Source organism: Dama dama, chromosome 20, assembly GCF_033118175.1.
Source record: "Dama dama isolate Ldn47 chromosome 20, ASM3311817v1, whole genome shotgun sequence".
NCBI lineage: Eukaryota > Metazoa > Chordata > Mammalia > Artiodactyla > Cervidae > Dama > Dama dama.
Window position 1 is genome coordinate 88,332,547 of NC_083700.1, and position 12,709 is coordinate 88,345,255.

The 12,709-nt window shown below is 39.6% G+C and overlaps 1 protein-coding gene across 1 annotated transcript in view; it reads left to right on the forward strand.

Annotated features, from left to right (window-relative positions):
• The window catches only part of USP24 (ubiquitin specific peptidase 24), a 137,603-nt gene that overhangs the window by 70,761 nt on the left and 54,133 nt on the right, over positions 1 to 12,709 (forward strand). The window contains exons 31-36 of the mRNA XM_061121790.1: positions 867 to 1,022; positions 3,823 to 3,920; positions 10,112 to 10,207; positions 10,324 to 10,552; positions 11,234 to 11,393; positions 12,260 to 12,415. Coding sequence (XP_060977773.1) covers positions 867 to 1,022; positions 3,823 to 3,920; positions 10,112 to 10,207; positions 10,324 to 10,552; positions 11,234 to 11,393; positions 12,260 to 12,415 — 895 coding nt within the window. The remainder of the gene's footprint in view (positions 1 to 866; positions 1,023 to 3,822; positions 3,921 to 10,111; positions 10,208 to 10,323; positions 10,553 to 11,233; positions 11,394 to 12,259; positions 12,416 to 12,709) is intronic.

The window sequence follows — 12,709 nt, forward strand, 5'->3', positions numbered from 1 at the left end:
CATGATGACTTTTAAATTATCTGTAGTCAATAATGACATCAAATTCTAGAACTGGAAGAACCTTTAATGTCATCTGCTTCTCCCTCCTTCATGTTTTTTTTTGGGGAAACCCAAACCCAGAGTAATGAAGTGTCTCATCTAGGGTCAGACTCTAGTTCTCATTCGACTATGATGTTTTTCTTCTGTCATGATGCCTCTCTGAGTGTGATTGTTGCATATGTTTGAGTTGCTTGCACAAATAAGTTATCGCTTAATTTTTTCACAGTTGATATTTAAAGTTCCTTTTGTTTAATTTTTAGAATCTTGTTCCTTAAGAGTTTATAGTAAAATTCTCTTTTAGTTATAATATAGTTTAATTGTATTTTCAGAATAAGTTCATTTAGAACAAAATTGTTAAAACTAAGCTATGAATTTTGTATTTCAGTGATTATTATTTAGATCAGGTCAGAACCTTATCACATATACCTTATATATTAATTTGAAAGAGAAGAGAACTAATATAAATTATATTACTAACTAACCCCCCAAAATTCTGAAAACTATTACTCTTCAGTCTTATAATTTAAATATCAGAGTTCAGTAGTACAAATTTTAAAAACCTGGAAATAAATTAGGATGACCTCACTAGTGTTGCTTAGAATACAATCTGAGAGGCATTCCTGTAGAATGGAATGCTGTTGAGCACTTATGATCTGTGTGATGGAGTTCAGTGCTTTGTTAATAATTAAAGATTGATGTGGCTTTGAGGTTAATTCTTTTAGAAAATGTCAATGATTTGAGTATATTAAAGTGGAAAAGAATATTAGAATATATAGTGATAATGTTTCTCCTTCATTTATGTCCCTTTTTCATTATCTTATACTTAGAAAACGTTGCTGTCTGAAGCAAGCTCTCAGTCTTCAAAGTCTCCGTCCCTGTCTTCTAAGCAGCAGCATCAGCCAAGCGCCAGTTCAATTTTAGAAAGTCTGTTTCGATCTTTCGCTCCAGGAATGTCCACCTTCAGAGTGCTCTACAACTTAGAAGTAGGAAACCTCATTTTTTTTTTTATTTAATTTTGACAGATTCATTTTGGTCTGAAGATTCATGCTTTCAGATGTCAGAAATAAGTAAATAGACTATAAACTGAAGTGTTTTATTGTTTTGGACTTTGAAAATGCTCTTTTTCTCCCCAACTTATACCTGTGTACGTTGTTATAAAATACTACGTAAATAAATGATTAGTTAGCCTGATGTATAAAAATGTATAATTAATTTCCTCTGGAAGTTTTGCAATTGTTTATAACATCAGTTATTAATCCTCAGCCTTGTTACTAAATGCATCCTAACTTTTTAAAAAAGCTGTTGCAATTTGTTGCCATTAATGAAGCTTCTTTATATGTAGTTTGTCAGGAAACACATTTAACATTATTATTTTGGGGATTTTTTGAAAAGCTATTTTATTACAAGTATGTGAGCAAAAGAATATTTTTATTACCCTTCTTCCCAACAGTAGCTTTAAATTAGTGGATTCAGTTCAGTAAACTTTACTAATTATTTACCATCTACAAATTATTGTGGTAGTCTTAACTACCACAGAGTTGAAAAGACATGATAATTGCTCCAGGTTCTTATGAGTAAAACAAAGGAGAGGCTGGATAGGCTGAGTGCTGGAATCAACGGTAACAAAGTTCTGTGCAGGGTGTGGCTGGTGGAAAACTGTCCTGCTTTTAGAAAGTGGTGGGCCAGACCCTCAGGCCACTTAAGGTTCTAGGGAATGTAAAGCCCTGAATGATTTTGTTTTACCTTAAATTGTTTTATTTAGTTAGTTGTTTATTGAGGAATCCAGATCAGTGCCTAAGCAACCTTAATTATCAAATGACCATTTATCTTCAGTAAGTTTTGAATCATAACAAAGGTCATAATTGGCAAGAAGGTACCTGCTCAGACATGTTTTCAAAGTTTTATTTCATCTGACAGTCTAATTGGGAGTATAAAGTTATATTCACTCATTTTTATACTTAACTCATTATTTATATGTTTGTATGGTAGAGCTGTGATAATGTTTCATAGTTGCCTTAAAATAATCATTCTTGTGAAAGTGTTTGTTGGGTCCAAAAGGAAAAAATATTTAGTGTGTATTTTAAAAATAAAGTGTGACCTCATTTCTTGTGAACATTTAAGAACACATACAATATTCCAAAACACAAAATTACCTAGAAATTTTTGGCTAATTCAGTCTTATAAAATTTGTGTCTTGCATTGCTGCCAGATTTGTTATTTGCTTTTGAATAATTGTCTTAGAAAGTTAAGGTATAAATCTTAACACCCACATTTGAGAGCACCCCGAAAATCTGAATGACCTAGCAGTGGGTCTGGTTTGTCATCAGCTACTTAGATTGCATTATTTTAGAGCCAAAAGACTGTGTAAATTATCCCTAGTCTTATTTTAGAACTTCAGATTAACTGGGAATTCCTCTGATAGGTTGCCTTTTGCTCTATAGAAAATGTAGAAACCCTAACACTCCCAAAGCACTTCTTTTACTGTTAACCTGAAAGGTTTATGTCCTTGCATTTCTGTCTTTAACTTATGTTTGCCTTCTAGGGAAATTCAGAGTGGATATTCGAAGGACCCATTCCTTTGGGAAAACCTTCCACCCTCACTAAGTTGTTGTCCATTAATCATGGGGAGTGTGTGCCTGTGGCTGTCAACACTCAGAAAGCGTTAGGATAGTGGAAAGTTCCCATTCTCCTGAATGATGCTTGTGATCTGAAGCTGGCGAACCAGTTTCCCAAAGGGCAACTTAGGAAGAAAGCATCTTTAGACAGAAATATCACATTAAGAATCTAAGCTCCTAAAATTGCTAATAAGTTCATAGAATCGTATTTTTTTAAATAGCGAAAGGACCTTGAATTAGATCTAGATTAAAACCTTGGGAAAACTGAGACAATGAGCTTTAAAAATTTTAAGTCTAACTAAATAAGCAGTTGTTTACTGGGCACTTATCTTGTGCCAGTGATTATACTAAGGACCTTAAGTTTGTGTTATCTTACTTACAAACAATACTCTGGTAAAGGTAATCATTGTCCTCATTTACCCGATGAGAAAACCAAGGCGAAAAGGAAGATTACATATGTGAGATCTCTCAACTAGTCGGTGGTAAAACTAGGATATGAGCTAAATTTGTAGTCTCACACTACAGGTTGATTATTTATGTGAAAATAGTTTCCTTTAGGTGGATACTGCAGTGTCATAAAAAGGGCATGGATGTTAGAGTGAGACCCATCTAGACTCAAATTCTAACTGTGTGACCTCAGCGGGGAGGTCACATAACCTCTCAGGTCTCAGTCTTTCCCTGTAGAATAAAATACCTATGCCTTGCAGAGTGAGATTAAGAGATAGAGCAAATTAAGTACTTCATTTTATGCCTAGTACCTTGTAGACAGTTGCTCAGTGAATAGGAGTTAGAATCATTATCAGGAAACTCATCCAGCATTTAAAATAAATGGACTGTTATAAAACTTCAGTTTATATACTTTTTCTAGAACATAGCAGCATAACACATAATGTTACCTGCTCTTAGGTAAATCTGGGAGCCTGAGACATTCACATTTGCTGGTTTCATGAAAGAGGACCATACTAGCTCTCTAAAAACAGAAGGATTTTTCATGCTAAGTAAATGGAACTATTTGTGAAACATCAACCTTCTTATACTACTGAAGGTAGAAAAGAGCAGCAATTAAAGAGATTCTGACTCAAGTTGTCTGATTGCTTTACTTGGTATAAAGGAATAATTTCTACTGGAAATGTTGGGATGATTAATTTTACTTTATCTTTTTTCCAAGGTTCTAAGCTCCAAACTCATGCCAACAGCCGATGATGACATGGCAAGAAATTGTGCAAAATCGTTTTGTGAGAACTTCCTCAAAGCAGGAGGTTTGAGGTTAGAGTTTCAATATTGTATTATATGAATTGCAGAAAATGAATAGAGTTATTTTAGTTAACTTCTCGTGCCAGGCCTTATTTATGCCTACAAGGCATTATTTGACCTATTATGGGAGTCGTAATAAGAAGGAATGATGTTTCTGTCTTTAGAATATTTTTTAAATGTTTTAATGACTTTTGATTATTTGGAAAACTGACAGAAGCATGTTTCTTTCCCCTTTGGTAGTGGGGGAAATTCTCAAGAGGAAAGGAGACTGTGCTGTTTCTGGTCACTCCCACGTCAGTTTGAGATAAGGTGGATCTGATTGTTAGTAATCTATGTTGTGCAAGGCATTAGTGCTGGGGGTACAAAGATATTATCCGTGCCCTTGAGAGCCCCAAGGCTCTCAAGTAAGACGGTAGGCACCGAGAGAAGGCATCAGAGAGCAGACAGACTGAAACTACAATCACAGACAACTAGCCAATCTGATCGCACAGCCTTGTCTAACTCAATGACACTAAGCCATGCTGTGTGGGGCCACCCAAGATGGACGGGTCAGGGTGGAAAGGTCTGACAGAATGTGGTCCACTGGAAAAGGGAATGGCAAAGCACTTCAGTATTCTTGCCTTGAGAACCCCAGGAACAGTATGAAAAGACAAAAATATAGGACACTAAAAGATGAACTCCCCGGGTCGGTAGGTGCCCAATATGCTACTGGAGATCAGTGGAGAAATAACTCCAGAAAGAATGAAGCGATGGAGCCAAAGCAAAAACAACACCCAGTTGTGCATGGGAATGGTGATAGAAGCAAGGTCCGATGCTGTAAAGAGCACTATTGCATAGGAACCTGGAATGTTAGGTCCATGAATCAAAGCAAATTCGAAGTGGTCAAACAGGAGATGGCAAGAGTGAACGTCGACATTCTAGGAATCAGTGAACTAAAATGGAATGAAATGCGTGACTTTAACTCAGGTGACCATTATATCTATTACTGTGGGCAGGAATCCCTTAGAAGAAATGGTGTAGCCATCATAGTCAACAAAAGAGTCAGAAATGCAGTAATTGGATGCAGTCTCAAAAATGACAGAATGATCTCTGTTTGTTTCCAAGGCAAACCATTCAATATCACAGTAATCCAAGTCTATGCCCCGACCAGTAATGCTGAAGAAGCTGAAGCTGAACAGTTCTATGAAGACCTACAAGACCTTCTAGAACTAATACCCAAAAAAGATGTCCTTTTCATTATAGGGGACTGGAATGCAAAAGTAGGAAGTCAAGAAACACCTGGAGTAACAGGCAAATTTGGCCTTGGAGTACGGAATGAAGCAGAGCAAAGGCTAATAGAGTTCTGCCAAGAGAATGCACTGGTCATAGCAAACACCCTCTTCCAACAACACAAGAGAAGACTCTACACATGGACATCACGAGATGGCCAACACTGAAATCAGACTGATTATATTCTTTGCAGCCAAAGATGGAGAAGCTCGATACAGTCAGCGAAAACAAGACCAAGAGCTGAATGTAGCTCAGATCATGGACTCCTTATTGCCAAATTTAGACTTAAATTGAAGAAAGTAGGGAAAACCACTAGACCATTCAGGAATGACCTAAATCAAATCCCTTATGACTATACAGAAGAAGTGAGAAATAGATGTAAGGGACTAGATCTGATAAGAGTGCCTGATGAACCATGGACAGAGGTTTGTGACATTGTACAGGAGACAGGAATCAAGACTATCCCCAAGAAAAAGAAATGCAAAAAAGCAAAATGGCTGTCTGAGGAGGCCTTACAAATAGCTGTGAAAAGACGGGAAGCGAAAAGCAAAGGAGAAAAGGAAAAATATTCCCATTTGAATGCAGAGTTCCAAAGAATAGCAAGGAGTGATAAGAAAACAATAGAATGGGAAAGACTAGAGGTCTCTTCAAGAAAATTAGAGATACCAAGGGAACATTTCATGCAAAGATGGGCTCAATAAAGGACAAAAATGGTAGGGATCTGACAGAAGCAGAAGATATTAAGAAGAGGTGGCAAGAATACACAGAAGAACTGTACAAAAAAATCTTCATGACCCAGATAATCATGATGGTGTGATCACTCATCTAGAATCAGACATCCTGGAACGTGAAGTCAAGTGAGCCTTAGGAAGCATCACTACGAACAAAGCTAGTGAAGATGATGGAATTCCAGCTGAGCTATTTCAAATCCTGAAAGATGATGCTGTGAAACTGCTGCACTCAATATGCCAGCAAATTTGGAAAACTCAGCAATGGCCCCAGAACTGGAAAAGGTCAGTTTTCATTCCAATCCCAAAGAAAGGCAATGTCAAAGAATGCTCGAAATATCACACAATTGCACTCATCTCACACACTATTAAAGTGATGGTCAAAATTCTCCAAGCCAGGTTTCAGCAATACATGAAGCGTGAACTTCCAAATGTTCAAGCTGATTTTACAAAAGGCAGAGGAACCAGAGATCAAATTGCCAACATTCGCTGGATCATCGAAAAAGCAAGAGAGTTCCAGAAAAACATCTATTTCTGCTTTATTGACTATGCCAAAGCCTTTGACTGTGGATCACAATAAACTGTGGAAAATTCTGAGAGAGATGGGAATACCGGAACACCTGACCTGCCTCCTGAGAAACCTATATGCAGGTCAGGAAGCAACAGTTAGAACTGGACATGGAACAACAGACTGGTTCCACATAGGAAAAGGAGTACATCAAGGCTGTATATTGTCACCCTGCTTTTTTAATTTATTTGCAGAGTACATCATAAGAAATGCTGGGCTGTAGGAAGCATAGGCTGAAATCAAGATTGCCAGGAGAAATATCAATAACCTCAGATATGCAGATGACACCACCCTTATGGCAGAAAGTGAAAGAACTAAAGAGCCTCTTGATGAAAGTGAAAGAGGAGAGTGAAAAAGTTGGCTTAAAGCTCAACATTCAGAAAACTGAGATCATAGTATCCAGTCCTATCACTTCATGGCAAATAGATGGGGAAACAGTGGAAACAGTGGCTGACTTTATTTTCTTGGGCTCCAAAATCACTGCAGATGGTGACTGCAGCCATGAAATTAAAAGATGCTTATTCCTTGGAAGAAAAGTTATGACCAATCTAGATAGCATGTTAAAAAACAGGGACAAAAAAAAAAAAGCAGAGACATTACTTTGCCAACAAAGGTCCGTCTAGTCAAGGCTATGGTTTTTCCACTGGTCATGTATGGATGTGAGAGTTGGACTATAAAGCAAGCTGTGCGCAGAAGAATTGATGATTTTGAACTGTAATGTTGGAGAAGACACTTGAGAGTCCCTTGGACTGCAAGGAGATCTAACCAGTCCATCCTAAAGGAGATCAGTCCTGGGTGTTCATTGGAAGGACTGATGCTGAAGCTGGAACTCCAATACTTTGGCCTCCTGTTGCGAAGAGCTGACTCATTTCAAAAGACCCTGATGCTGGGAAAGATTGAGGGCAGGAGGAGAAGGGGACAACAGAGGATGAGATGGTTGGGGTGGCATCACCGTCTCGGTGGACATGGGTTTAGATGGACTGCAGGAGTTGGTGATGGGCAGGGAGGCCTGGCGTGCTGCGGTTCATGGAGTCGCAAAGAGTCGGACGCGACTGAACTGAACTGAACTGAGAGCCTCAGGGTTTAACAAAAAATAACAAACTGTTATTGCCAGTATTGAAACAGAGGCTTGTAAGAGGTGCTTTGTGGGATGAAGTGGGGAAGAAAGCTGTGGTTAAATGGTAAGGTTTGCTTGAGGTAATAAGATTAGGAGATGCTTCCCTGAAAGTGACATGTGAGCTCAAACAGAGATGAGTCACATTCTCTAGGTAATTCAGGGGTAGGGACATTCTCAGCCAGAGGAGGGGTGGGGTGAGTGAAAGCCTGGAAGGCAAGGGGCTGTCTTGGGAACTACAGTTGCCTGGTGAGACTAGAGCAAAGGATAAAGGAGAGAGACTGTGAAGAGGGGGTCATAGTGAGGAATTTCAGCATTACCTTGTAAAAACAGGAGGTGTCCAAGCCCGGAGTTAGCTAGAACAGTTAGTCTGACTGCAGTAGAAAAGATGAATACAGGTGGAAGAGACTGGAGGCAGGGAGAACTGTAAGAACTGTTACAGTGTTCCAGAGAAGAGATGACAGTTTCTAAATTTGGGACAGTGGTAGAGAGACATTTATAAGATGAAATAGGCAAGTCTTTATGATTAGATGTAAGATTGTTGTTGTTTAGTCTCTAGGTCATGTCCAACTTTTGCTACTCCTTGGACTAGCTCACCAGGCTCCTCTGGCCATAAGATTTCCCAGGCAAGAATATACTGGAGTGGGTTGCCATTTCCTTCTCCAGGGGATCTTCCCAACGCAGGGATCAAACCTGTGTCTTCTGCATTGGCAGGTGGATTCTTTACCACTGAGCCACCTGGCAAGCACAGATATAGAGTAGGAAACATTTTTAAAATGGCCCTCTGATTTCTAGCTTTGGAGAATGAGTGAATGATAACTCTTCAGTCCCTGTGGGGAATGAAGATAAGATGGAGGAAACTGAGAAAGTCAAGAGAAGTGAATTTGATTGTGCAAAAGATCTCTGTGAGTCACATGAAGGCGATGGTTTGGACATGATGCCCTTGAGGGAAGTGGAGAATGGCACTGGATGTTCAAGGAGGCATCATGTATAAAGAAAGCCGTGCAGCCTGAGCCCCTGCCAAGTGTTGAGTGGAAAGTTTAAGGATGGGAAGCAGAATCATTAAGTGGAAATCTCTGCTGTATGAGTGAGAGAAAGGAGGTGACCGAAGCTTGAAGGATAGGATAACTGAAGAGAAAGTTTGCTTTTCTGTTTTGATTTTAACTTGGAGAAGCCTTGGTTCTCATTGTGAGCTTGGTAAAGGGGGCCAATGAAAAAGAAAAGAATAAAGATAAAGGGGGGTGATAAACCAATGGGGCTAAGTTCCACTGCAGTTGGAAGATATGCTCCATAAAGAAAGTGGGCATGCCATCTCCTTCAGGAAAGGAAAGAATGAAAGCCAGCTTGAAATTTGAGCAGAGGGTAATTGAAGGAATTCTGTTGGAGGCCTTCAGGGAAGAGAGGTTGGGTGAGACCTTGCAGAGATCAAGGGGACTAGAAACAGAAGTGGAAATAGAGGGTGAAAACTCATTTCAGATCACTCAGCCAATTACAGAGCTGTGCTAACAAAGGCATTTTAATTCTGACTTATTTCTGAATGTCGGTGTACGTGCTCGGCATCGTTCTAAGTACTAGAAACAGAGGAGTGCATAGATGAAACAAAAATCCATGTCTTTGTGAAGATGATAGTCCAGAAAGGAAGACAAGCAATAAAGAAGTAAAAGTGTATGTCAGGTGGTGATAAGAACTGTAGAGAAGAAATAAGACAAAGAAGAGCGGGTAGCTGGTTCAGTGCAGTGATCAGAAAACGCTTCACTGATGGGGGGATATTTTACAAAGACTGGAAGGAGGTGAGGGAGCAAGATATGGAGATGCTGGGGAAAGCTGTCCAGAGGAGCATCCACGCTAATCCCTGTGAGGTCAACCTGGTGTCTGCAAAGCCAGCAGGGGGCTAGTGTGATTGGGGCTGAGTGAGGGGAGAAGGGTAGGGGGCGTGAGGTTACAGAGATACCAGAGGTCAGGGTATGCAGGATTTTACAGGCTACTGTGAAGGGAATAGGAAACCATACGAGGATTTTGTCCAGAGGAATCCCATGGTGACCCCCACTTTTAAGGGATCATTCTGGTTGAGCTTTTGAGAATAGATTTTGGAGGTGAAGCTTCAAGAGTAGAAGCAAGAAAAAGAGTTGGGAAACTTTTATAGCAATGTAGGTGATAGTAGATGTGAAAAACAAGCTTTATAGAATACACCAATTCTGGATATACTTTTGAATTGATAGCTCTTCTAATACCAACATAGCAGTTGATTGGTGAACTCTAAGTTAGTGAGAAGGAAAACTATCTAAACACTCTGTATTGGTTATCTTTTTGGCTAAGAAAGGAGTCTAATTTTAATTCTGAATCTGGAAGTTTATATGTACCATAAGAAATTATTGTGATAGGAATCTGTGTGATCTATTTATATGTAAGGATCATGTAAGAATTTGAAGTAATTGATAAGCATTAAAATACTTATAGAAAATTGCCTGTGAAAGAAACAGAAGTCTTAAATACCTTGCCTTTTCTTTTTTCTTTTTTTTTGAAGTTTGGTTGTAAATGTCATGCAGAGGGATTCCATCCCATCAGAAGTAGACTATGAAACAAGGCAGGGCGTTTATTCCATCTGTCTACAACTGGCAAGGTACGTAAATCTATTGATTACTCTCAGATGGCTACTCTTGACTCTTTCTTCCAGATCCCATCCTTTAAACATAGTATGAAATGACCTTGGCTTAGCCTAGCTTATTTCCATTTAAGATTTTTACTCGTGGGACAAACATTGCCAACCTTATTGGATGAAGACCTCACCAAAGACGGCATAGAAGCACTTTCTTCTCGCCCATTCCGAAACGTCAGCCGGCAGACGAGCAGGCAGATGTCCTTATGTGGCACCCCAGAGAAGTCATCCTACCGACAGCTGTCAGTGTCTGACCGGTCTTCCATCAGAGTTGAGGAGATCATTCCTGCTGCACGAGTTGCAATACAAGTAAGTGGCTTGTGTTTGTTCAAGGAGTCCCAAGGGCCTCCTGTACAGAAGGCACCGCTGGTGGGGGGGCGGTCTATGCAGATATAAAAATCACTGATGTGAGTGTCATCCTCGAGGAGCTTACAGTAAGTAAGAAAGAGATCAACTAGTGCAGAATCCACTGTAATTCAGGTGGAAAACATCAACTGTTGTAAGACGACTACCAAAGCAAGACATTCTTCAGGGCTTGAGAAGAATGAAATAGTCCTTCATGTGTGGCTGTCACAAGGATTCCATGTAGGAGGGGCTGAGCCTTTAAAAATGGCTAGTAATTCCATTTCCATGGATTCATTTAGAGAGAGGAAAGTTGTTCAGGTAAAAGGGAAGGTGGGAGCAATTAGAAAAGAAGCCTGTGTAGGAAGTCACATGGTGGTTCACATAGACCAGATGCTGTGTGTGGAGGAGGGGAAATGGTGACAACAAAATGGGTGATTTGAAGCCAGAACCTGCAGAGCAGGGTCTCTGTATTGTGAGTAGCAGAGAGGCAGTTGTAAGTCTGAACAGTACAGAAGCATGAAAAAGGCTGTCTGTCTTGTGGATGATGTTGGAGGGAAATGAGACTGCAAACTGAGACCAAGAGGAGGTTATTGAAGTCAGTGGGACGTGTTCAAGTATTCACGGCACTCTTTCTTGCTTCCTTAGACAATGGAAGTCAGTGATTTTACATCTACCGTGGCTTGTTTCATGCGACTGTCATGGGCTGCAGCTGCAGGACGGCTTGACCTTGTTGGGAGTAGCCAACCAATTAAAGAAAGTAATTCTCTGTTTCCTGCTGGAATTCGAAACAGACTCAGCAGTTCAGGTACTGATTAAAAAGGGTAAAATAATTAGAATATTGAACAGGAAGTAGCTATAAGAATCATCTTTGTATAGGTTACTCAGAGTCACAGAAAGGAGAAAGCCTTTTCTCTTGCTTTTGAGCATGAACAGAAATTCATCAAGCTAAATAAACCCTCAAGATTTGTGCATATTCAAGTATACATGTATGTATATACATCCTCCATTTATATATGTCATACTAAGAAAAAAGTTTATAAATGCAAAATAAATAGAGAAACCAAGCAGAGTTTTAGCTTGCTGTGTTAAAAGTGTCATGAGGCCAATAATTATGGCTGTAATAAAAATTCATCTAGAATATTTACCTGGAAAAATCATTTTCTTGGTTTGGCCTGTTATTTTCTGTTAGGCCTTTATAAATAGCTTTATTTCTTAGCTTCATTTGGTTTCCCTGCTGTGTATATAACTCACTAATAATAGACCTTTTAAACTGTATGACACACACACAGTAAAGTGCAGAAATGTTAAATGTACAGGAGTTTTAGGGTTTTTACATAAGTATAGCCCATTAGATCAAGATAAGGAACATTTCTAATAACCCAGGAAGACTCCCACATGCCTCCAAAATTGCACTGTTCTTGCTTCTGGCACCTAAAACTAGTTTTTCGTCATAAATGTATTTTTCAGTGCTTCCAAATGTGTTTTAAGTACAAAGAAAGCAGTGGGGGTCAAAGTAAATGATTAATTCTCTCTTGTTTCTTAGACCAGCGTGTCTTCTTGAACTCTTTACCTTCACTTGAGGATTTTGGACACATTAAAGGGTTATAATCTCGAGGGTCCTGTGGGATCCACAGTAAGCCTGCAATAACCTTCTGTTTTGTATGTTTCCAGGAAGCAACTGCAGCTCCGGAAGTGAAGGGGACCCAGTGGCCTTGCACGCAGGCATCTGTGTACGACAACAGTCCGTGTCCACCAAAGACTCGCTGATTGCCGGAGAGGCTTTGTCCCTTCTTGTCACCTGCCTGCAGCTTCGGAGCCAACAGCTGGGTATGTAGGAGGCCTGCTTGCTGTTCGTGTTTTAGGAAAAGGCCAGGTTTCTGATGGGAATTATTTATTTCCTTTCATAGATAAGGTCATGTTAATAGAAATGGAAAAGGGGAAAGTTGGCATGTGGAATAGGCAAGAATAGTGCTAGAGTACTTAAATTCTGAACAAGTGTTTATTGAGCACCTCTGTATACAAGGTTCCACAGTTGATGTTACAAAGGCAGTATGTCTGCTGTCCAGGAGAGCTTACCATCTAGTGGAGGAATTAAAACAAGCCAAAATTGTAGGTCATAAG